The sequence below is a fragment of the Xyrauchen texanus genome, chromosome 22, assembly GCF_025860055.1.
Source record: "Xyrauchen texanus isolate HMW12.3.18 chromosome 22, RBS_HiC_50CHRs, whole genome shotgun sequence".
NCBI lineage: Eukaryota > Metazoa > Chordata > Actinopteri > Cypriniformes > Catostomidae > Xyrauchen > Xyrauchen texanus.
Genome location: NC_068297.1, coordinates 18,455,782 through 18,476,079, shown reverse-complemented (window position 1 = coordinate 18,476,079; position 20,298 = coordinate 18,455,782). Strand labels below are relative to the sequence as shown.

The following is a 20,298-nucleotide window of genomic DNA, read 5'->3' as shown; positions in this document are numbered from 1 at the left end:
TCTGTTGTCCTGCTTTATAATCATTCAGTATAAATTATCATTGTTGTTTCAGTGCATTTACATGCTAGAAACGTACAACTAATGGTGCCTTGGGCTGTAGCACTCAGGAAAATGCAGGTGGATTTGGGATTGTAAAAGGGAAGATTTTCTGTGTTCTGTCATTTCTTGTATGCAGGGTGAAAAATATTATTTGTGATATTTGTGTGATATTTCTCAATATTTTCTTTTCAATTGTTGATGTGTTATATTTTTTATAGCATTGTGTTTCTATATTTCTGAGTAGCACAGGAAACCAGTGGCATGTGTCCAGATTAAACATAATCCCAGTACAGGATGCCAAACCAGGCCTCAGGTGAGACAGGAGCTTCAAGGGGAGGATAGGAGGAAAGACAGGTGGCCAGGAAGACAAGAAAGGTCAGAGGGAGTACTGTATCTGGGGCGCAGTGTTTGGATATGCCCTACAATATCATAATGCCCAGTGGAATGGGAAATAAAGATGGATTCAACTGCATAATTGTAATTGAATGTTTCTTTTTTGGGGGATTTTCTCCCCTTTTCTTCCCATTTTGGAATGCCCAATTCCCAATGCGCTCTAAGTCCTCGTGGTGGCGTAGTGACTCGCCTCAATCCAGGTAGTGGAAGACGAATCTCAGTTGCCTCCATGTCTGAGACGTCAATCCGTGCATTTTATCACATGGCTTACCACAGAGACCTAGTGCGTGTGGAGCCTTCATGCTACTCTCCTCGGCATCCCCGCACAACTCACTACGTGCCCCACCGAGAGAGAGAACCACATTATAGCGACCACAAGGAGGTTAACCCAATGTGACATTACCCAACCTAGCAACCGGGCCAATTGGTTGCCTAGGAAGCCGGACTGGAGTCACTCAGCACGCCCTGGATTCAAACTCGTGACTCCAGGTGTGGTAGTCAGCGTCTTTACTTGCTGAGCTACCCAGGCCACCTATTGAATGTTTCTTGGTAACATGAATACATTCAACCATTTTGAAGTCTGCAAAATGAGAAGAAACAATGAGAAAGTAAAAAAAAAGAGGGCATAAGAAAAGGAAAGAAAAAAGCAGTAGAAATTCAAAAGTTGGCACTTGTCTCTGTTGTCTGTGCAAGATTATAAGGAAGCTGTAATCTGACCATCCCATTTGGGGTAAGAGTGTCTTACTCAAGGCTGCTCTGAGTAAAATCAGGAAGGGTGGTGGGGGAGGGGGGGGAGGGGAGGATGATGTATCTGCTAACCAGTTAACGAGTTCACAAACTAATCCTGATGTGGGACTGGGTGGATGTAGCCCTGGATTGGACACTGTGGTTGCAGCGTGACCTTCACAGACATATTAATGATACTTGAGTGAGTGAGTGAGAGACAGAGAGAGAGAGAGAGAGAGAGAGAGAGAGATAGAATGGTTTTCTTTAGCGGTGACACAGAAGCATGATTTATTATTTTAATTAAGCATCTCACTCGAGTGAGACCAGCAAAGCTACAATTATGCTAAAATACCCAACAGTCGACTGCTTCTTTTCTTTCTCATGTTAATCAGAAAGAGATGTGTGTATACGTGTGTGTGAGTGTGTATGTGCATGCTATAAGCAGTCAAAGCATTACAACACTCTCAGCTGTGGCATAGATGCCATCATAAAACAAATCAATTTTTAAAACTAACCCATCAAACCTGCCGCCAAAAAAAAAAAAAAAGAGTAGGCCAATCCCTTCTGAAATGGCCTTAATTAATCTCTGATTAACACATCCTGTGAATCTATTTATCTCTCAAAATGCCCTTTTCTCTCTCCAATGTCTTCCTAGTTCCCCTTCTCTCTCTCACTTTTTTTCTCTCTCTCGCTCTCAACCTACTGTAATCTATCATTAACAAAATCCATATATCCAGTCCTCCTGCCATTTGAGCATATTCAAACTCCTATGATCGGAACATCCAGCTGGTACTAGAAGCATCTGCCAAGAGCATAAATGTAAATGATCAGTCGTTAATGGCCCTCTAACGGTAACGAGGAGAACGCATGAAGCTGCAAATCTATCCCCCACTACTTATGAAAGAGATCCCATTTTTGCTGCAATCTAACAGAGGCATCTACCTGACAACCGTTTTGTTGCCATTTACAGAAACACAAGTTCAGCATCCCACCACCCACTCTTAGTTCACAGACCTCAGAGACTATATAATCGCAAACACCAACCCACAGAGAGAGAGGAGATTTTCAGGGGAATGCATTAAATTTAATACAATCTATTAAATGTAATGAAAAAAAATCATATATATCCCATATTTGATTATGTTCTGATCAACAAAACCCCCCCTGCCAATAAGGGGACCCCACCAGTAGCATGGCCCATCTTTGCCTAATATCATGTAAAGAACAAAGAGTGACTTGTTTTGTCTCCTTTTTGTTTCCTTTAACTTATAGGTCCACATGGAATCTATGCATGCAGAAAATGTCCATTTGCATGTACAGTTATTAAATATTTATATTATAATTTTTGGCTAATTTGATTATGATTTTGGCTATCAATTTTGACTCTCAGCTCAGTTTAACACACTGTACCATGTTTAAATATATTCCATATTTCCCCCCAAAATCGGCACAGAAAATGTGGAAAAACGTCTGCAGATTCCATCTGGGCCTGCTTATAACTTATTTTATTATCTCTTTAACTTACAGGATATTGTTATTGTTCCTTCTTTTATATATTTTGCTATAACTAATTAGTTAATGATTCTTATAAAGAACAGTGAAAAATAAATAAGTAGGCAAAACAGTTCTCACTACATAAGGCTTTGGTAATAAAATGTACCATTATTTTTAATGGTTTATTGAATTCTTTATTTTCATGCCAAGTTTCAAACAATCAAGGAATGGTCATTATTTAAAGGAATATTCCAGGTTCCATACAAGTTAAGCTCAATCGACAGCATTTGTGGCATAATATTGATTACCTCAAAAAATACATTAAGACTTGCCCCTCCTTTTCTTTAACAAAAGCACAAATCTGGGTTAATGTGAGACATTTACAGTGGAAGTGAATGTGGACCAATTTTTGAACATTAAAATGCTCTCATCTTCAAAAGTATAGCCACAACATAAACAATATGCATGTTAACATGATTTTAGTGTGATAAATTCACTTACTAACCTTTTTTGTGTAAAGATTGTACAACTTTTTTTGCCATGACGATGCAGTCAACAAACCCTAAAATGACCTTAAAATTACAATTTAAACAACTGTACCTCTCATATAATACATGAGTTTCAACAGAATGAATGTAAGTGCTTTTATGAAATTATAAGTTTCAAGTTTTTGCCTTTAAACCCTCAAAACAATGGCCCATTCACTTATGTTGTAGGTGCCTCACCTTGGTTTCTTTCTTCTTCTTTTTTTTAAGAATAGGAGGGACAATTCGAAATGTTTTGTGTGGAAGGAATTAATGCAAGTATTTACATGCACAGAAATAGCAATAATCATGATGAATGGATTCCAGATGCTAATATAAATGTATGCAGCCCTGCTCCGTCTACGACAGCACACAGATGCTCAGTTTCGCCATGCCGGCAGACGAAGTGACGGGGGTGCTGGAAGCTCATTTGCATTCCGAACAGTTATCTTAATGTGGATATTTATTTTAATTTAATTTCTTACCCGCACATACCGCACAGGAGGCTTTTGTGGCAAAGTCACATTAACCTATGGCTAGTTAATATTCAGCAGACGAACTTCCCCCAGCATTTGATGAATATTCATGAGGTGGGCGAGGTCCTCTTACTCCTCCATCTCCATTGCGCTTGAGCGGAGCGGACATGTTTACTTCTGCAAGCACGAGCCGAGCGCACGCGGCCACAGTAATCATCGTCATCGCCCTGCAGCTCGCTCTGTGTGTGACACTCGCTCAGATCAGTATGGCCAACAAGAACGTTTTGCCCAGCAAAGAGCTCTCTCTGAAGGGCAGGGAGGAGAAAATGGTCGTGGCAGGTAAATTACGTCTCTTGAAATTTTGCTGCCACGCAGCAGGTCATCTGAAGGGACATTTACGTTACTCATGCATTTCTAACTGAATAAACGTTCCTACGTGATACTGCATCCGGGACATTATCAGGTTCCATCGCCAAACTTCCACATTCGAAAACCACGGTAACCGTAAAACCAAGCCAACATACCATCACTGCCACAATAATTACCACAGCTATTTTTATAATAGCTGAATGACAATGGTATTTAGGCGGTAAATATGGTTACCATGGTTATTTTTTGTAAAGTTAAACATTGAAGATTTATTTCTTTTAATAAACGTAACATTATTGTAAAAGGAAGGTAACGTTACATTATTACAGTATGACAATGTAACAATGGCAATTTAAGATAAATGTGTGATTGATTTAGCAATAATGTGAAATGTTATTTCTCTCATAAGGCTGAGATGCTCTTTTGAGGTTCAGTGCTTAAAGGGATAGTTTACCTAAAAATGAAAATTCTCATCATTTACTCACACTGCCCCAGATGTGTGTGACTTTCGCATATGGTGCCTGTTTAAGTTTACTTTGACAGCTGAAATTGAAAGTTAAAGGGGAGATTTAGAGTAAAAGGGAATTAATCAATATTTAAGTACTTTTCACTGTAATTGTTTACTTCCTGTCCCTCTCCAATGCGTGTTCACGAGAGGCCCGAGTACACGCAGCCTCTCATGTAACGCAAGCATGTTGCGGTGTTCAAATGAAAGCAAAACCAATTACAATTGGTTAACTTTCTAATAAATAATAACTGTAACTTTTGTTAAGCTTACAACTTGCAAATGCGCTGGAAAGCAGCGTTGCCATACTAGCCATTAGCATCTGCTCTAGGGAGTCTTGGTTGAGTTTTTGTGTGAAACATGACAGATAAGGAGGCAACGACAACTCCCAGGCACTGGCAACCTGCCAACAATCCAACAAAACTTGCTGTAATAGTCCAACTACTTATGCTGCTGTCTCGTTGTTTTGAGGTCGGAGAGCCCCAGGATGTTTTCTTTTGAGATGCTTGTGCATAGCACTTGTGCTGCTGTGGTAGGTGATTTCACTTTTACAAAGCATGCAGAACATAATTGTTTTAGGACTCTGTTTAAAGAATTCCCAAATTGTTGAAGATCTGATTCAAGCTTTTTGAGATGGTCTCATTTCAGCATGCCATCATTGGGGAAGCAATGAAGCAACTGTGTAACGCATCAACGCATTAAATGCAAATCAACATATTTAAGTAATCAACGTCATCGTATCACTTTTATGGTGCCTTTTATGTGCATTTTTGGAGTGTCAAAATTTTGCCACCCATTCACTTGCATTGTATGGACCAACAGAGCTGAAATATTCTTCTAAAATCATCATTGTGTTCAGCAGAAGAAAGAAAGTCACACATCTGGGTTGGCATGAGGGTGAGTAAATGATGCGAGAATAGTTGACTCAAAAATAAAAATTTGTTTAATGGAAAATGTCCCGGTGCGTTACAGTTAGGAGAAATGAGGAATATAAATGTGCTTAAGTTTGCTGAAAATAACATCACAATGCCAAAAATCATAAAGTTCCTAAATGTTGGTTCTGTTTTCTTTATGCAAACTATAATTCCATCCATATGAAGATTACAGTCACATGACCTCCTTTTCGATATTTGGCCCAAAATTTGGCCCACTCACTCATTGCTCCTCCCTCCAGCTCCTCAAATGTTTGTATTTTCCAGGATACAAAAACATTATCAGCTCATAACTATAAATTCAGTGCATTGTTTTACATGTCTGCTATGGTTAGATTCAAGGATCATAAAAATTGCATAACAATTGGCTTACGCGAAATAATTTTTAGATGACCAGACAGTTGTGAACAATCATTAATAAATAATGCAAGTTTATAATCTCCTTTTAGATAAAAAAAAAAATCTATCAGGCAATTTATGTTTTTTATATATATATATATATATATATATATATAACCATGGCAGTTTTGCTGGCCTGGTGCATCCTGGGAGCTCTAGTGCCCTAGCAGTGTCCAGGGGCCCATCTGTGCATTATGCGCATGAAAGCTCCGCCCCCGTCACGCATTCCCGGCCCTTCTGTCGAAGCAGCTCGCTATCACGACATGGCGGAAGCTTCCGGGCCTCTGCATCTATGGCGGGTGGAACAGGGTTTTGGGGAGGATGATCAAACCTTACCTGCTGTTGCCATTCTGGCACAGTTTGGCTCAAAACAGCCTGAGAAAATTTACTTATGTCATCGCCACAGTCACGCCTCTTTATATAAATGTCTTTATTAGCTGTGTTTTTTAATGAGACTGATTAATGTATGTGCAGGACAGTCTATACATAAACATTGTTTTTTATAGTTATATTTTTGCACAGCATTTGTGCACAAATATATACAAAATCCAGTTTAATTTTTAGTAATGTATTGTCAGCTGCAGAGCAGCTTGGGGAGTACCTTTTTAGAAAAAGAGTAATTCATGAAATATGTAGTTCTATTCATTGTGGAATGGTGTAACACCTTAATACTATTAGTTTTGACTAACAAAGACCTTGTTTTGGGAAATTTCTCTTCACTTGTGTGTGTATCTTCTGTAGTAAAGTGCTTGCTACCTCAGTGTGATTTAAAGAGCAGTTTTATGTGACCTTGTGGAGGTTACTGGGTGGCTGCTAGTGGTTTTTCAATGCAACACAGCATACACAAAGAGGAGGCGCATTCCACCATGGTCAGGCTGTATTTAAGAGCTTCACTCAAAGGCACAATGGTGACAGAGGAAAACTGTAACCAAAGTAGCTCTCCAGTGAGTTTCCCCTGTCTGAGATTGAAAGTGTAACCTTTGTGTTAGTAGTCTAGATCCTCAACACTTAAAATAAAATACTCTAACTACAGGACATCCAGAATAAATCAACAACTTTTGTCCTGTATTAAGAACAATTCTATGTTATGGAAAAATTTTAACTTGTGTGTAGAACTAAAATCAGCCATTGTATTGGGTTATCAAAATTATGTGAGCATTTACTAACCATCATGTTGTTCCAAACCCATATGATTTAAGCCCAAAGTATACTTTGGTTTTGACATGAATGCTTAACATTTGCATACAGTCGAACATTAGCCTTTCAAAGTATACTTCATTTGACTGTGCATACACAGGCAATGCATGTGTAATGCTGTGTTAATGCATGTACACTACGACTGCTATGAGATACTGGACTATTTCTCTTCAGTGGTTTATACCCATAAAGATGTCTTTATAGTTCTTCAGACTCGAGTTACACTAAATCCAGTTATCTCCTGACATGCTCATGTGCGCTCATCCACTGTTGTTGTTTCTACCTTCACCTCGTGTTGTTTACCTGTGATTATATCTTCTAGAGCTTCTTCGTGACCAACTTATTAGTGCAAATAATTCCAGGCAATTGTGCATTCTGTGTGTTCAGAGTACGCGCTGTTATAAAAATTGGGCCACACTCGTTCAGTGCTCGAGTATTCTGCTGATGATGAAATTTGCATCACTCGTGTGTACCCATATGGTTTGCGTTCACATCTGACCAAAGTATACTTTGGGTTTTTCTTGCCTTGGAGCAAAAAAGGAGATGTTAACATCTCTTTTTATGTTCCACAGAGGTGAGAACGGGACATACGGGTTAGCAATAATGAGTAAACAATGAGAGAATTTTCATATTTGGGTGAATTATCCCTTTAACAAAACCATATTCATCAGCACAACAATGGATATTTTTATACAGGCTTTGATTTCAAGCCAATAGACAAGAAGAGATGGTAGGCATAAAATAACCATACTGAAGTACACCAGCCCGATTATTTCCCATCTCTCTCCATCATTTAGACAGTTGGTTTCATCAACCATAATTTATAATCATTACCAAATCTGAAGTTTGTTTCTATTGTGTCCACATTTTTTGAAAATGCTGTTTTCTACTGTTGTGTCTGTCAGCTTATAGTTGTTCTCTGTGTCTCGGACATCAGAATTCTGGAGGTGTTCCTCAGATTACGTGCACTATCTTGCAAACTGTAGCAATGAGGGGGGCCCAACCTCACCATAGCAACCGGAAATAGTTGCTTGGATACAGGTTTGAATAGAAAGTATGGTATGAATGCATCAGCTGTCGCCATACTTGAACTTGTCAGTGACTCCAGTGTCTTGGACTGATTTAAGTTGACCCAGAAAGAGCTGGTGTTGCAGTAGCCCAACAGAATTGTTTGTGAATGCACAATTTTTAACAAGAATATAAAGGCCCAGTGGTCAAGACACATTCGGACTGAGATTATTTTGATTTTTCGTCATATTCAGTGTCATTAACTCCGCAGGAAGGCCTTCATACACAGTGTAGACCTAGGTTTGTTCTAGTGCTGCACGATTAATCATATCGCAATCGCGATGTCAGCCTGTGCGATTATAGGACGGCAAATGCTGCAATTTTATTAAATAAGTGCATGTGTGGACGTGACAGCCCATTCTCTCTGAGAGCTGTTTGCCCATTTTCTACGCCGCTAATAAAAATAAGACCAGTCAGTCTCAGTTTAGGGAGTGGCAAGTGTGGTCATGTCAGTTTCCTCAGCGTAGAAATCAGGTGAAGATGGATGCCGAGCCGACCAACACTGAACTGGTGGCCAGAAAAAATCATAGCTTGGCTAATATGTCTTTATTTCATCAATAATTAAAGTTAATATAATATGGGAGTGTGACATGTAAATAAGCTCAAACTCCAAAACTGTCATTCGCTGTGCGGTCAGAGCTACCAGTCGCGTAAGAAACCCAATCTGAGCAGGAGTCGAGACCGGGAGAGATTTAAAGTTCCGCCGGCTGATGAGCACTCTTAACACTGAGACGCTCATCTCTCACACCTGCTGTCTGCAGCTCGCAGCGTCATCATCATCATAAGATCACCATGATAAGATCAATCTTATGTGAAAAAGAACACTAAAATTACAACAACAATAAAATGTGTGTGTGTGTATGTATGTGTATGTATGTGTGTGTGTGTGTGTGTGTGTGTGTGTGTGTGTGTGTGTGTGTGTGTGTGTGTATAAGATATTAGATATTATTTAATTTTGTACAAATATTTTAATTTTAAAACAATGTGCATTTATAGTTGTTGCTAGGTTTGTATGTTTGAGTTGAAAAATACACATTTCAGCATTATCAGTAATATACACTCACCTAAAGGATTATTAGGAACACCTGTTAAATTTCTCATTAATGCAATTATCTAATCAACCAATCACATGGCAGTTGCTTCAATGCATTTATGGGTGTGGTCCTGGTCAAGACAATCTCCTGAACTCCAAACTGAATGTCAGAATGGGAAAGAAAGGTGATTTAAGCAATTTTGAGCGTGGCATGGTTGTTGGTGCCAGAGGGGCCGGTCTGAGTATTTCACAATCTGCTCAGTTACTGGGATTTTCACGCACAACCATTTCTAGGGTTTACAAAGAATGGTGTGAAAAGGGAAAAACATCCAGTATGCGGCAGTCCTGTGGGCTGAAAATGCCTTGTTGATGCTAGAGGTCAGAGGAGAATGGGCCGACTGATTCAAGCTGATAGAAGAGCAACTTTGCCTGAAATAACCACTCGTTACAACCGAGGTATGCAGCAAAGCATTTGTGAAGCCACAACACGCACAACCTTGAGGCGGATGGGCTACAACAGCAGAAGACCCCACCGGGTACCACTCATCTCCACTACAAATAGGAAAAAGAGGCTACAATTTGCAAGAGCTCACCAAAATTGGACAGTTGAAGACTGGAAAAATGTTGCCTGGTCTGATGAGTCTCGATTTCTGTTGAGACATTCAGATGGTAGAGTCAGAATTTGGCGTAAACAGAATGAGAACATGGATCCATCATGCCTTGTTACCACTGTGCAGGCTGGTGGTGGTGGTGTAATGGTGTGGGGGATGTTTTCTTGGCACACTTTAGGCCCCTTAGTGCCAATTGGGCATCGTTTAAATGCCACGGCCTACCTGAGCATTGTTTCTGACCATGTCCATCCCTTTATGGCCACCATGTACCCATCCTCTGATGGCTACTTCCAGCAGGATAATGCACCATGTCACAAAGCTCGAATCATTTCAAATTGGTTTCTTGAACATGACAATGAGTTCACTGTACTAAAATGGCCCCCACAGTCACCAGATCTCAACCCAATAGAGCGCATCGTTGGGATGTGGTGGAACGGGAGCTTCGTGCCCTGGATGTGCATCCCACAAATCTCCATCAACTGCAAGATGCTATCCTATCAATATGGGCCAACATTTCTAAAGAATGCTTTCAGCACCTTGTTGAATCAATGCCACGTAGAATTAAGGCAGTTCTGAAGTCGAAAGGGGGTCAAACACAGTATTAGTATGGTGTTCCTAATAATCCTTTAGGTGAGTGTATTTGTGCATTTTCCTTGATAACTAAGCAAGTTGACTCATGACACCATTTGTTTATTATATCGCTATCGCAATATTAACCTCAATAATCGCAATATAACTTTTTTCCCCAAATCGTGCAGCCCTAGTTTGTTCATATGTTTATACTTGAAACAGGGGACATGCTTTCTTTGAAGCAGTATTTTACTACAAGAAAAAAATGGCTAAATTGATATGAAGTGAATCTATATTTTACACTAATTATTTTAAATTGATCTAATAGGATTTCAATTACAATAACCACTGTTGGGTAGTAACAGATTACATGTAATCTGTATTACATAATCAGATTACAAAAAAATCAATTACTTTTAATTGGATTGTTACATTTTAAATGACATGTAATCAGAAAACAGTTAGTTTATATAGATTACATGATTACTTATTAACATGGCAATGGCAGTAAATTGTTAATAATTTATTGATCATCCTATTGATTTTTTTAATCTTTTAAATTTTTCTTTATAAATCAGCACACCGTTGATATACGTTCGGTAAATCAAGTGTTTTCGGAAGAGAGGGGGAGGGTTGTGTGTGTATAGCACTCAGACCTAATCCTAGCTACTAGCCAGTCAAGTGAAGATGGAGCAGTCTACCTCAGCATTTAACCACTGGATCTATAGAGATAATTACATTTTTAAGGAGATACTGGGCAAAAACATCACTGTGCAATGTAAACTCTGCCTTCCAAAAGTTAATATCCTGTCAACTGCGAAGGATTCTACATCAAATCTAAAAAAGCATTTTGATGAATATTTGCATGGTTTTTTAACTTTACATCACAAATCTAACCAACTTAAACAAATATTTTCAATTATTATTTGAATTATCACTCTGTGTGCAATATAACCATGTGTCGCAATGACTTTGGAAGGGTTTTGTCCATCAAATGCATCAAAATTCACATACACGTCATTTCATATCCAATTTGCACCATAAAGTTCATTTTAGTTGCTTTTGTAGTCAGCTTCAAAAGTATATTTGAATGCTCCTTTGGTGTATTGATTGCTTTGAGATGTTTTTTGACATTGATTCACAAATATAACTGGTCTGATCTCTTACCACACAAGGATGCTGTTTGTAAAATGGCAAAATTGCATGACTACATTTGTGTTAATGTGCCCCAGGTACCTGTCCATAATTTTAGAAACTCCCATAAGAAATGCCTTTTACACTCAAACATATTTGAGCCTGTCAATGATGGAGGGCCTAGACTTTTATCAGCATCATGGGGAAAACATAAAAACTTCCTTCATATTTTTACATTTGAGATAATTTATCTGAATTTGTGGACATAAGCACACCTCAAACAATGTAACCATGCAGAATTAGGTTGAAAGTAATCAAAATAACCCCAAAAATTATATCTATGAGATTACGTTACTGATTGCATTTTTTGTCTTGTAATCAGTACCTGATTACAATTCACAGGTAAACCGCCCAGCACTGACAAAAACAAATGGCAAAATGATCACCAGTTGGCTGAGGAACCATGTTTTTGATCTCTTCACCTTTTCTAGATATACACCAATTCGAGAATGGTCAAGATTTAGAATTGTCTGAATCACGTATGCAAAGAAGATCTCATTGATTGTCTATATCAGAAATTCTCCATTCTTATTCTTGTGTCTTGAATGTTAGCAATATTTGAGCAATTGCAAAGGCTATATAAGGTGCCACAAGGTTTAAGGAAACAAGGACCCAACACGTGAAATCCATCCATCCAACCAATCAGAATTCATCCATTCCAATTTATATGGGCATGTGCTGCAGAGTAGTAGAATCCTTGTGACTGTGAAAGTGCGGGTGCCAATCACAAAGGGTCCTTGGGTCAGGAGAGAGTTTTCAACCATGGAGAAAAGGAATGTTTTGAGGGTTTGTAGTGCAAGTGGAGGGTCATTCCAGTGGCATGATGATTGACAGACAGACCTCAATTTATATATTCTGGGGTGAAAAATGTATATACTGACAAATAATATTTTTGATTCTGCATGATTTCTGATAGTTGAAAAGGCGATTGTTTTTCCCTCCTTTTTTTGGGACACAGTGCACTACAAATTAGGTCCATTCTTTATAAAGTTAGGCAAAAATAAAATCCGACCGCTCCAACAAAAAGTCCACTTCTGGTTCTTTTGTCAAGCTCATCCGCCTGCCTTTGCCTTACTTCCTTTTTCCCTCTTTTCCCTTTGTCTACGCTGTCCTTTTTCGGCAAAAGGTTTTGTGGTGTTGGCGAAGCATCTCTTGGCACAATCACAGGGCACAGTTAAAGGAGGCAGACTGGCACTTCCTGGACCCATTCCAGAGCTCCTCGGGAGAAATACCCACTGCTGTGGATGGTGTGTATGTGAGCGAGAGATAGGTAGAAAAGAGGGGGAGAGAGAGAGAGAGAGAAAGGCATTATGGGAAGGTGAAGGGAGGAGGTTGGAGTGGTAGAGAGAGAGAGAGAGAGAGAAAAAACACTTGTTTTTCTGTGCCAGAGCTTCTGTGGATGTTGGTTGCGTTGGCGTGTTTTTGGCCAGGTTCACTTTTTTCCAGTTTGTTTGTTTGTTACATGTTTTCTGGATGGAGGGAATTGTACATTCATCTGCTGCCAAACGGCACAAAGGAATAAAAGACAAAAAACATGTGGTTCCTTATTTTTGCCACACTCATCTGTTGCACATCCCTCACCTTTATTCCTCTACCCATTCCTGTCCTCATCACTCTTAAATACTTTTGTCCTCCATTTCTCACCTTCTCTGCATGCAAACATTTATTTTCCTTTTTTGCAGATCCGTCCTGTCAGAAATTAGAAATGGCATAATTGTATGCTTGGCTGGCAGGTCAGTGCCAAGTGGTCTGTTCGAACATAGTGAGAGCTAGCAACAGAGTGTGTGTGTGTGTGTGTGTGTGTGTGTGTGTGTGTGTGTGTGTGTGTGTGTGTGTGTGTGTGTGTGTGTGCGCGCGCAAAAAAATCATCACCTCAACAAGAATAATGTAAGCTTTGCTTGTCAAGATGACAAAACAAGCTGTTCTTTTTTTTTATCTTGATTTTAAAATGTGCCCTTTTTTTCTACCTGGTTGTCTTTGTCTCCTAGTTGTTTGCCTGTCATCTTGTTTTCTTGAATGTTAAGCAGTGTTCTTTGTTGTTGAATGTGCTTAATATGCAAAACAGGCTAAACAAAAACACTGTGTTCTTTAATGTTGACCTGTTTGCATTCCTTTAAATTGCTGAAATACTTAAAGGAATAGTTCATCAAAAAAGAAAATGTACTTATAATTTACTCACCCTCAGGCCATCCAAGATGTGTCTGAGTTTCTTTCTTCATCAAAACAGAATTTAAGAGTTTTAGGATTTTATTCAGGCCTCCTCCTTTAAATAATGCAAGTGCATGTACTCCATATTTTGATGGTCCAAAATGCATATTTAGGGTGCATCAAAATAAACCACATGACTTCAATCGACAAATAAAGTTATTCTGAACCCAAACAATTGATTATTTTTTAGAAACAATACAATACTATATAATTTTTAACTACAAATGTTTGCTTCCGTACATCTCTGAGAGGGATGACGTAAGCTTGTTGGTAAGGTCACGCATCATGTGGAGGAGGCGAATCATTGTTTACAAGAGAAACTTGCACAGACCACAGACCAAGCGCTGTTGACAAACCAAAACAGTCCAAAACAATTTAAATTTTTTTTTAAATAAAATAAAAAATCACTTCAAAATATTAAAAAACATCACTGCAGTAAATAACCATCCTTTATTTCAGAGCAATGCGGTTGCGTTTTCCACTTGTCCTTTTTCTTTAGCAGAAATACATAGGCTATATGACTGCCAGGAATTTAAGCCACACAAGTTGTAGTTAGTGAAACCAAGTGCGAGAGCATTTTCTGAGATTCACAGGATTTGTACGGTGAGATCAATGGTACAGGTGATATCACACAGAAGAGAAGCTTCACAAACTGAAGAGGAGGTAACAGGCAAAACAACAGGGTAAACACTATACAGATATTGACGAAGATCTTTATTTACAGGTAAATAAACACTGCAAGTACTTTATGTAAGACTTGACAGTGAAGTGGCATGAAGGTGAGCTATTTCACATACCTGAGTTAGCTTTAAAAACAGCACGGGCACAGCCGATGAATTCAGATATCGACCCTTTGTTTCTTTCGATGGTCTGAATCCTCAGGGGTAAATGTTCACAGCACATCCTCCAATATTTGAGAGAATGTAGGGGTGTACTGATATCCAGGTTCAGCATAAGCCAGAGCTTCAATCGCTCATTATCATGTATTTGCAATCGATGAAAAGTTCATATTTTACATTTACATTTATGCATTTTGCAGACGCTTTTATCCCAAGCGACTTACAGTGCACTTATTACAGGGACAATCCCCCGGAGCAACCTGGAGTTAAGTGCCTTGCTCAAGGACACAATGGTGGTGGCTGTGGGGATCGAACTAGCGACCTTCTGATTAACACTTATGTGCTTTAGCCCACTACACCACCACCACTCATATTTTTCCCATCATGCATCCAGGATACACATGCCAAACGATAATTTTGAACAATACACATATACAAATACAAATCTACAGCAAAGACAATTAAACTTTTGTACAGTGCTGCTCCTCTTGTAAACACTGACGTGCTTCCTACCTCCTCCACGTGACGCATGACCTTACCAACGAGCTTACATCATCCCTGTCATGAGCGCACGTCACTGAGATGTACGGAAGCAAATATTTGTTTTAAACAATTAAAAATTATATAGGTATTGTTTTGTTTCTAAAAATAATAAATCGTTTGGGTTCAGAAGAACTTAATTTTTTGACTGGAGTCGTGTGGATTATTTTGATGCACCCTAAATATGCATTAGTACATTCACTTGCATTGTGTGAAGGAGGAGGCCTGAAATGAAATCCTAAACATCTTAAATTCTGTTTTGATGATGAAACTCATATATATCTTGGATGGCCTGGGGGTGAGTAAATTAGCAGCACATTTTCATTTTTGGGTGAACATTTACTTTATGACACCTTTTGTAGATTTTTTTTTGCTTTCCCATGCCAAACTAGCCACCGCAATTCAAGGGTGTTGTGGGTAGTTACTATGGCTAATGACTATTTACTAGCTGGTTGTTATGGAGTTTGGGGTAGGGATGCACCGATCCAATACCTGGATTTCTATTGGTTCTGTTACAAGCATTTTTAGATGGATTGGGTATCGGCACTTACCCGATCCAAATCCGATACTGTGTGTTAGTAATGTTAGACATTACTGTCAAGCTCCAAAAATGACATAAAATACCATAAAAGCACAGTTAAAGTAGTCCATTCATGCATTTTATTCAAAGCCACCTGAAGAAATGCGATAGCTTTGTGAATTACAAAAGGCTGTGTTTAATGAGTAAATATATAGTATACATGTGCAGCGCGTTAGTAAGTGGCGCTGCTCTGTTGACCCACAAATATAGCATGTGCATGCTGGTGTTGCACTCAAGCTCTCAGAGTGGTGCGCAATATGCGAGCGCTCCACACAAACAACATCTCAGATGTAGATGCTCAGCAGTTCGGTTTGCTTATAACATGCATTTAGAATGGCACCAGAGGACCTTGTTAACGGATTTATTTGTATAAGAAGTGAATTAAACTAATGTGAACTAGCCCAATACAGACACTTACATGACTTCCTGGAGTGTTCTGACCATCAAAATAAAAGTCTCAGGGTTTAAAGGTTAAAGGTGCATGCCTGAAATACTGTATATTACTCTTGTTTAAAATTCTAAAAGTAAATAATAATAGTTATAAAAATATTTGCAAAAAAAAACGTATTCTCTACTGAAGACTTTCACTTAAATTACTGTTAATTTTGCTGCTGTATTATCCAATAGATTAGTTAAAGTTTTTCTTAATAGGCTATACATTTATACAGAAATAATATGTAGTTAGAGGTTTGTTTTTCTTTACATATAACATAGTACCCCAATTAGTATCACACAGTGAAGTATAGAAAGTAGTGGTGCACCGATCAGGAAATTTGAGGCCGAGACCGATCTCTGATTTATTGTTTTCAAATACATAATTCGTATTTGTTTGAAATTGATAACAACATTTAAGTTGAATGGGTTCTAAAAAATAACAAAATGAAAATTGGACTGATGTCTTGCAACTACATTTAACAAAAAAGAGATCTGAATCCTTAAAAGTCCAGATGAAACTTGATTTATTGTCCATTACTATACACTATGTACTGCGTTTCTCTCAATATCTATTGTATGAATTGTTAAAGGGTAGTATCATCTCAAATAGAACACTGTTTTATTTAACAAAACAAAAACATTCACTGTTTTATAGCAATCAGAAGTGACATTTAAAATGCATGTGATGTGTTGCCACTAGCTTTAGCCCACATAAGTCAATAATAAACATATTTACACAGCATGGGGTGATGTTAAAGCATACAACTCACTTTTGCTGTCTGCACAAAATTTTTGCTAGTTGCCACATTAAAAATGAATTACAATTGTTTTGTCAGGCCAGCATCACGTCCAGGTAACAATCCCCCTACTATGTAGGGCAGGCCGCAACTGTTGAGTGTATCAAGTGTTCAGTGTTCCACACTGCTCCGTTTCAGTTGAAGAAGTACATCATCCTGGTACTCAAAGTACTCCTGTTGCATTTTTCAGTGTGATCACACAACTCACACTACTTACTCGACAAAATAGTGTAGAATAGTGCAAAAGTATGCAATTTGAGACCCTGCGTAATTCTCATTGCTTAACAAGGCAATGGTATAACTCCCCTGAATTAGCCACAAGATTTGAGGCATCATTTGGTGTACACAACAAGTTTTGTACTGAAATTAATAATTATGGTAAGAGGTGCTTTTATAATATTTATATAATATAATAGTTATAATATTTAGGTGCTTGTGTGCTCTATTGTATGTGGCTTCCAATCCAATAAGGGGACCCGTTGTTTTTTTTTACCATTATAACATTTTAACTTTTAAACAGTTTACAGTAGTTTTTGCAGTCTACTGTATAATGGACAGATTTTATTATCAGAATATCATTCATGATTTAATTAGCATAATCTAAACTTTATAGAGATTGAATTGGGAGAGAGGTGCACAATGCCCTTAATGCACTATTATGTGTGTTTGTTTGCAAGGCTGTGACCCATTTCTTTATCCATATGCTAAAATTAGTTTGCTGTGTATAAACCACTATCCTTTGCTGCCTGGAGATTTAGGAGGTAAATCACTTCAGTCTTCTTAACTCTAATCCTCCCCACATCTGTGCCCCTTTTCTCTTCCTATTTACTGCTCTAATTCCAGTATGGCAGTTGGCCTCATCTATCAAACTCGGGAAACATTTTGTTTGTCCATCCCTTTTCTCCATGTGGCCTAATCCACTGCAGGTTGTTCTGCAGGGCTTTCGGAAAGCTGGTGTTGTCTTTTTCTGATGCATTTGAGTCGCACATGGTTTGTGACCTTCTCTGGATTGTTAAGGTGTGTGTGTGTGTGTGTGTGTGTGTGTGTGTGTGTGTGTGGTGTGTGTTGAGTGGGGGTAGGTTCAGTGCTGTAATCTGCTAAGTGTTTCCCACTGCAGAAACAGCAGCACTGATTCAGCTTAGCCTAAGCAGACCAGCCAAATCTGCAGTAATCCCAAGCACAGAGCCACAGTCTGACTGTACCATCTCGAGCAGCGCCACCTCCTGCCATATGCACACATACAGCCCATACCTACCGAAAAGATCAGCATAGACCAGCAGTAACTTCCATACTGGTCAAGGCCGGTACTAGACTAGTAGTCTAGGATAGTATAGCTATGTCTGGTGAAGCTGGTTGACCAAGGAACATCTTGCTTGCTAGTTATGATAGTTTACCAAAAGAATTCTATCATTATTTACTCACCCTTTTGTCCAAACCCATATGAATTTCTTCTGTGGATTATAAAAGGAAATGTTAGGTAGAAGAATGACGCCCTCAGTCACCATTTACTTTTGTTTCTATTGTTTTTTTGTATGAAGTTAAAAAGATGCAATGAAAGTGAATGGCTTATGACACTTGAACACCAGCATCTCAAACACAACTTATGCTTGTCTTCTCAGCCAGAATCTGCTGACTTTTTTATATTTTCTGCATTGATTTAGGGGGAAATGCCCATATATACCAGAAACATTTAATCCCAGTGTTTTTCTTACCTCTGTTTCTGTAGCAAAGCATGCCGCCAATGGAAACCCCACAGTGGAGCCATTTTCTGATTGCATGGAGATGGTCATGTTTGGTGAGTTGCTGGGTTTAGAGCCGATCATGTTCTAGACATTTCATTAAGCTCAGGATCAAAAATCTGAATTTAACATTTATCAGTGTCCAAACACTGTATGTGAACACATTCTGTAGCATCATTTTAATCTCGGTTTTCTTTGTCTTTTGAGTCTCTGATAATTTGAGAACAATTTTGGTGTGGCTCAAAAGCCCTGCTGTAAAGATCAGCACAGCTTGTCACCAGCATATGATGTGCATTGGTACTAGTGCCCAGCATTGTATGCTGGTGTCCTCACCAGGCTTCTTAACTATCTTAACCAGTGAGACTTTCTTGGTGAATAAACTTCAAGTTCAGAGAAAAGAGCATGCTGGTTTAACAGCTTTCATTGTTGAATAGCATGGCTATGCTTGTCCTTCAGCTAAACCAGCAGATAACTAGCATAAACCAGCCTGAATCAGTATGTAAATTAATTCTGGTCTAAGCTGATCTTTTCAGCAGGGTGGGATTTTGAAGGGGCCCCCGAAGTGTCACAACTTCCTGAATTCGTTTTTTATCATTTGCAGATACAGTATACCCATCAACAAAAACATTATAGATTTTAAATAACTACAGCGGTAGTTAGGAAGGGCTTTATAATGGAATCCACAAAATAAGTTACAATTTCTCTTTGGGTTGAATGATTTTTCCACAAAGAATTCACTTCTCTTTTTTTTTTTTTTTTTTTTTACAATTATACTTATTATTTGTTGCCAATGTTCTGTTAATGTTCAGGTATGGGCTGTTTCTGGGGAGCAGAGAGGCGTTTCTGGAAGATTCCTGGAGTTTTCTCCACACAGGTGGGCTACGCTGGGGGATTCACACCTAACCCCACCTACCAAGAGGTGTGCTCAGGTGAACACACAGAACCAATCATACACATGGATGCTGGTAGACTGTATGCGGTGTATAAGCAGCTATGTTTAGGCATATCTCAATAAAGCATAGACCTCACAGTAGAGCAATGCATTATTTTTGACGTGAATGAAAACGAGGCTTTGAGGGATAGACTTCAATGGCATCCACTGTATAAATCTCCTAGGTCGCATCTAATTTTCCAGTAGTCATGTTTTAAACAACAGTACAACTCATTAAAGACGCTGTACATACATTCCTCACTGCCTCGTCATTCCCGTCAAAAATGAAAGATGGTTCTACTTGAAATGTTGATAAACAGACATATGCCTACGTGCATACACTCAAATACACTTTTTCAACTGCTTAACTGTTCCCAGATTAGTGTTTTGCTGCAGCTTTTCCAAAAACATTCTCTTCATCTGCAGTGAACTACCCAGAATGCACTGCTCTCTCCCAGATCTGCAGCCCCTCCCACTTCCTCTGTGTGACCTACTTGTAGCTAGACAGTTCAGAAGAGATGAGTTGGGAGTTATGCAGCTGTGATGTTGCAGTTTCTGAACTGGTCCCAGTGAAAAGATTCTGACTGCATCTCTTCAGAGGACTGGCCCACCACACACACACACACACACACACACACACACACACACACACACACAGTGGTACTTATTATGGGGTGGTCACACTACACTTTGCACTCC

General features: G+C 38.9%; 1 protein-coding gene across 1 annotated transcript in view; it reads left to right on the top strand.

Annotated features, from left to right (window-relative positions):
• The first annotated feature begins 3,753 nt into the window (after positions 1 to 3,753).
• Positions 3,754 to 20,298, top strand: part of msrab (methionine sulfoxide reductase Ab) — a 44,527-nt gene continuing 27,982 nt past the window's right edge. Inside the window, exons 1-3 of the mRNA XM_052153604.1 lie at positions 3,754 to 3,991; positions 18,656 to 18,724; positions 19,478 to 19,597. Coding sequence (XP_052009564.1) covers positions 3,820 to 3,991; positions 18,656 to 18,724; positions 19,478 to 19,597 — 361 coding nt within the window. The 5' untranslated portion in view covers positions 3,754 to 3,819. The remainder of the gene's footprint in view (positions 3,992 to 18,655; positions 18,725 to 19,477; positions 19,598 to 20,298) is intronic.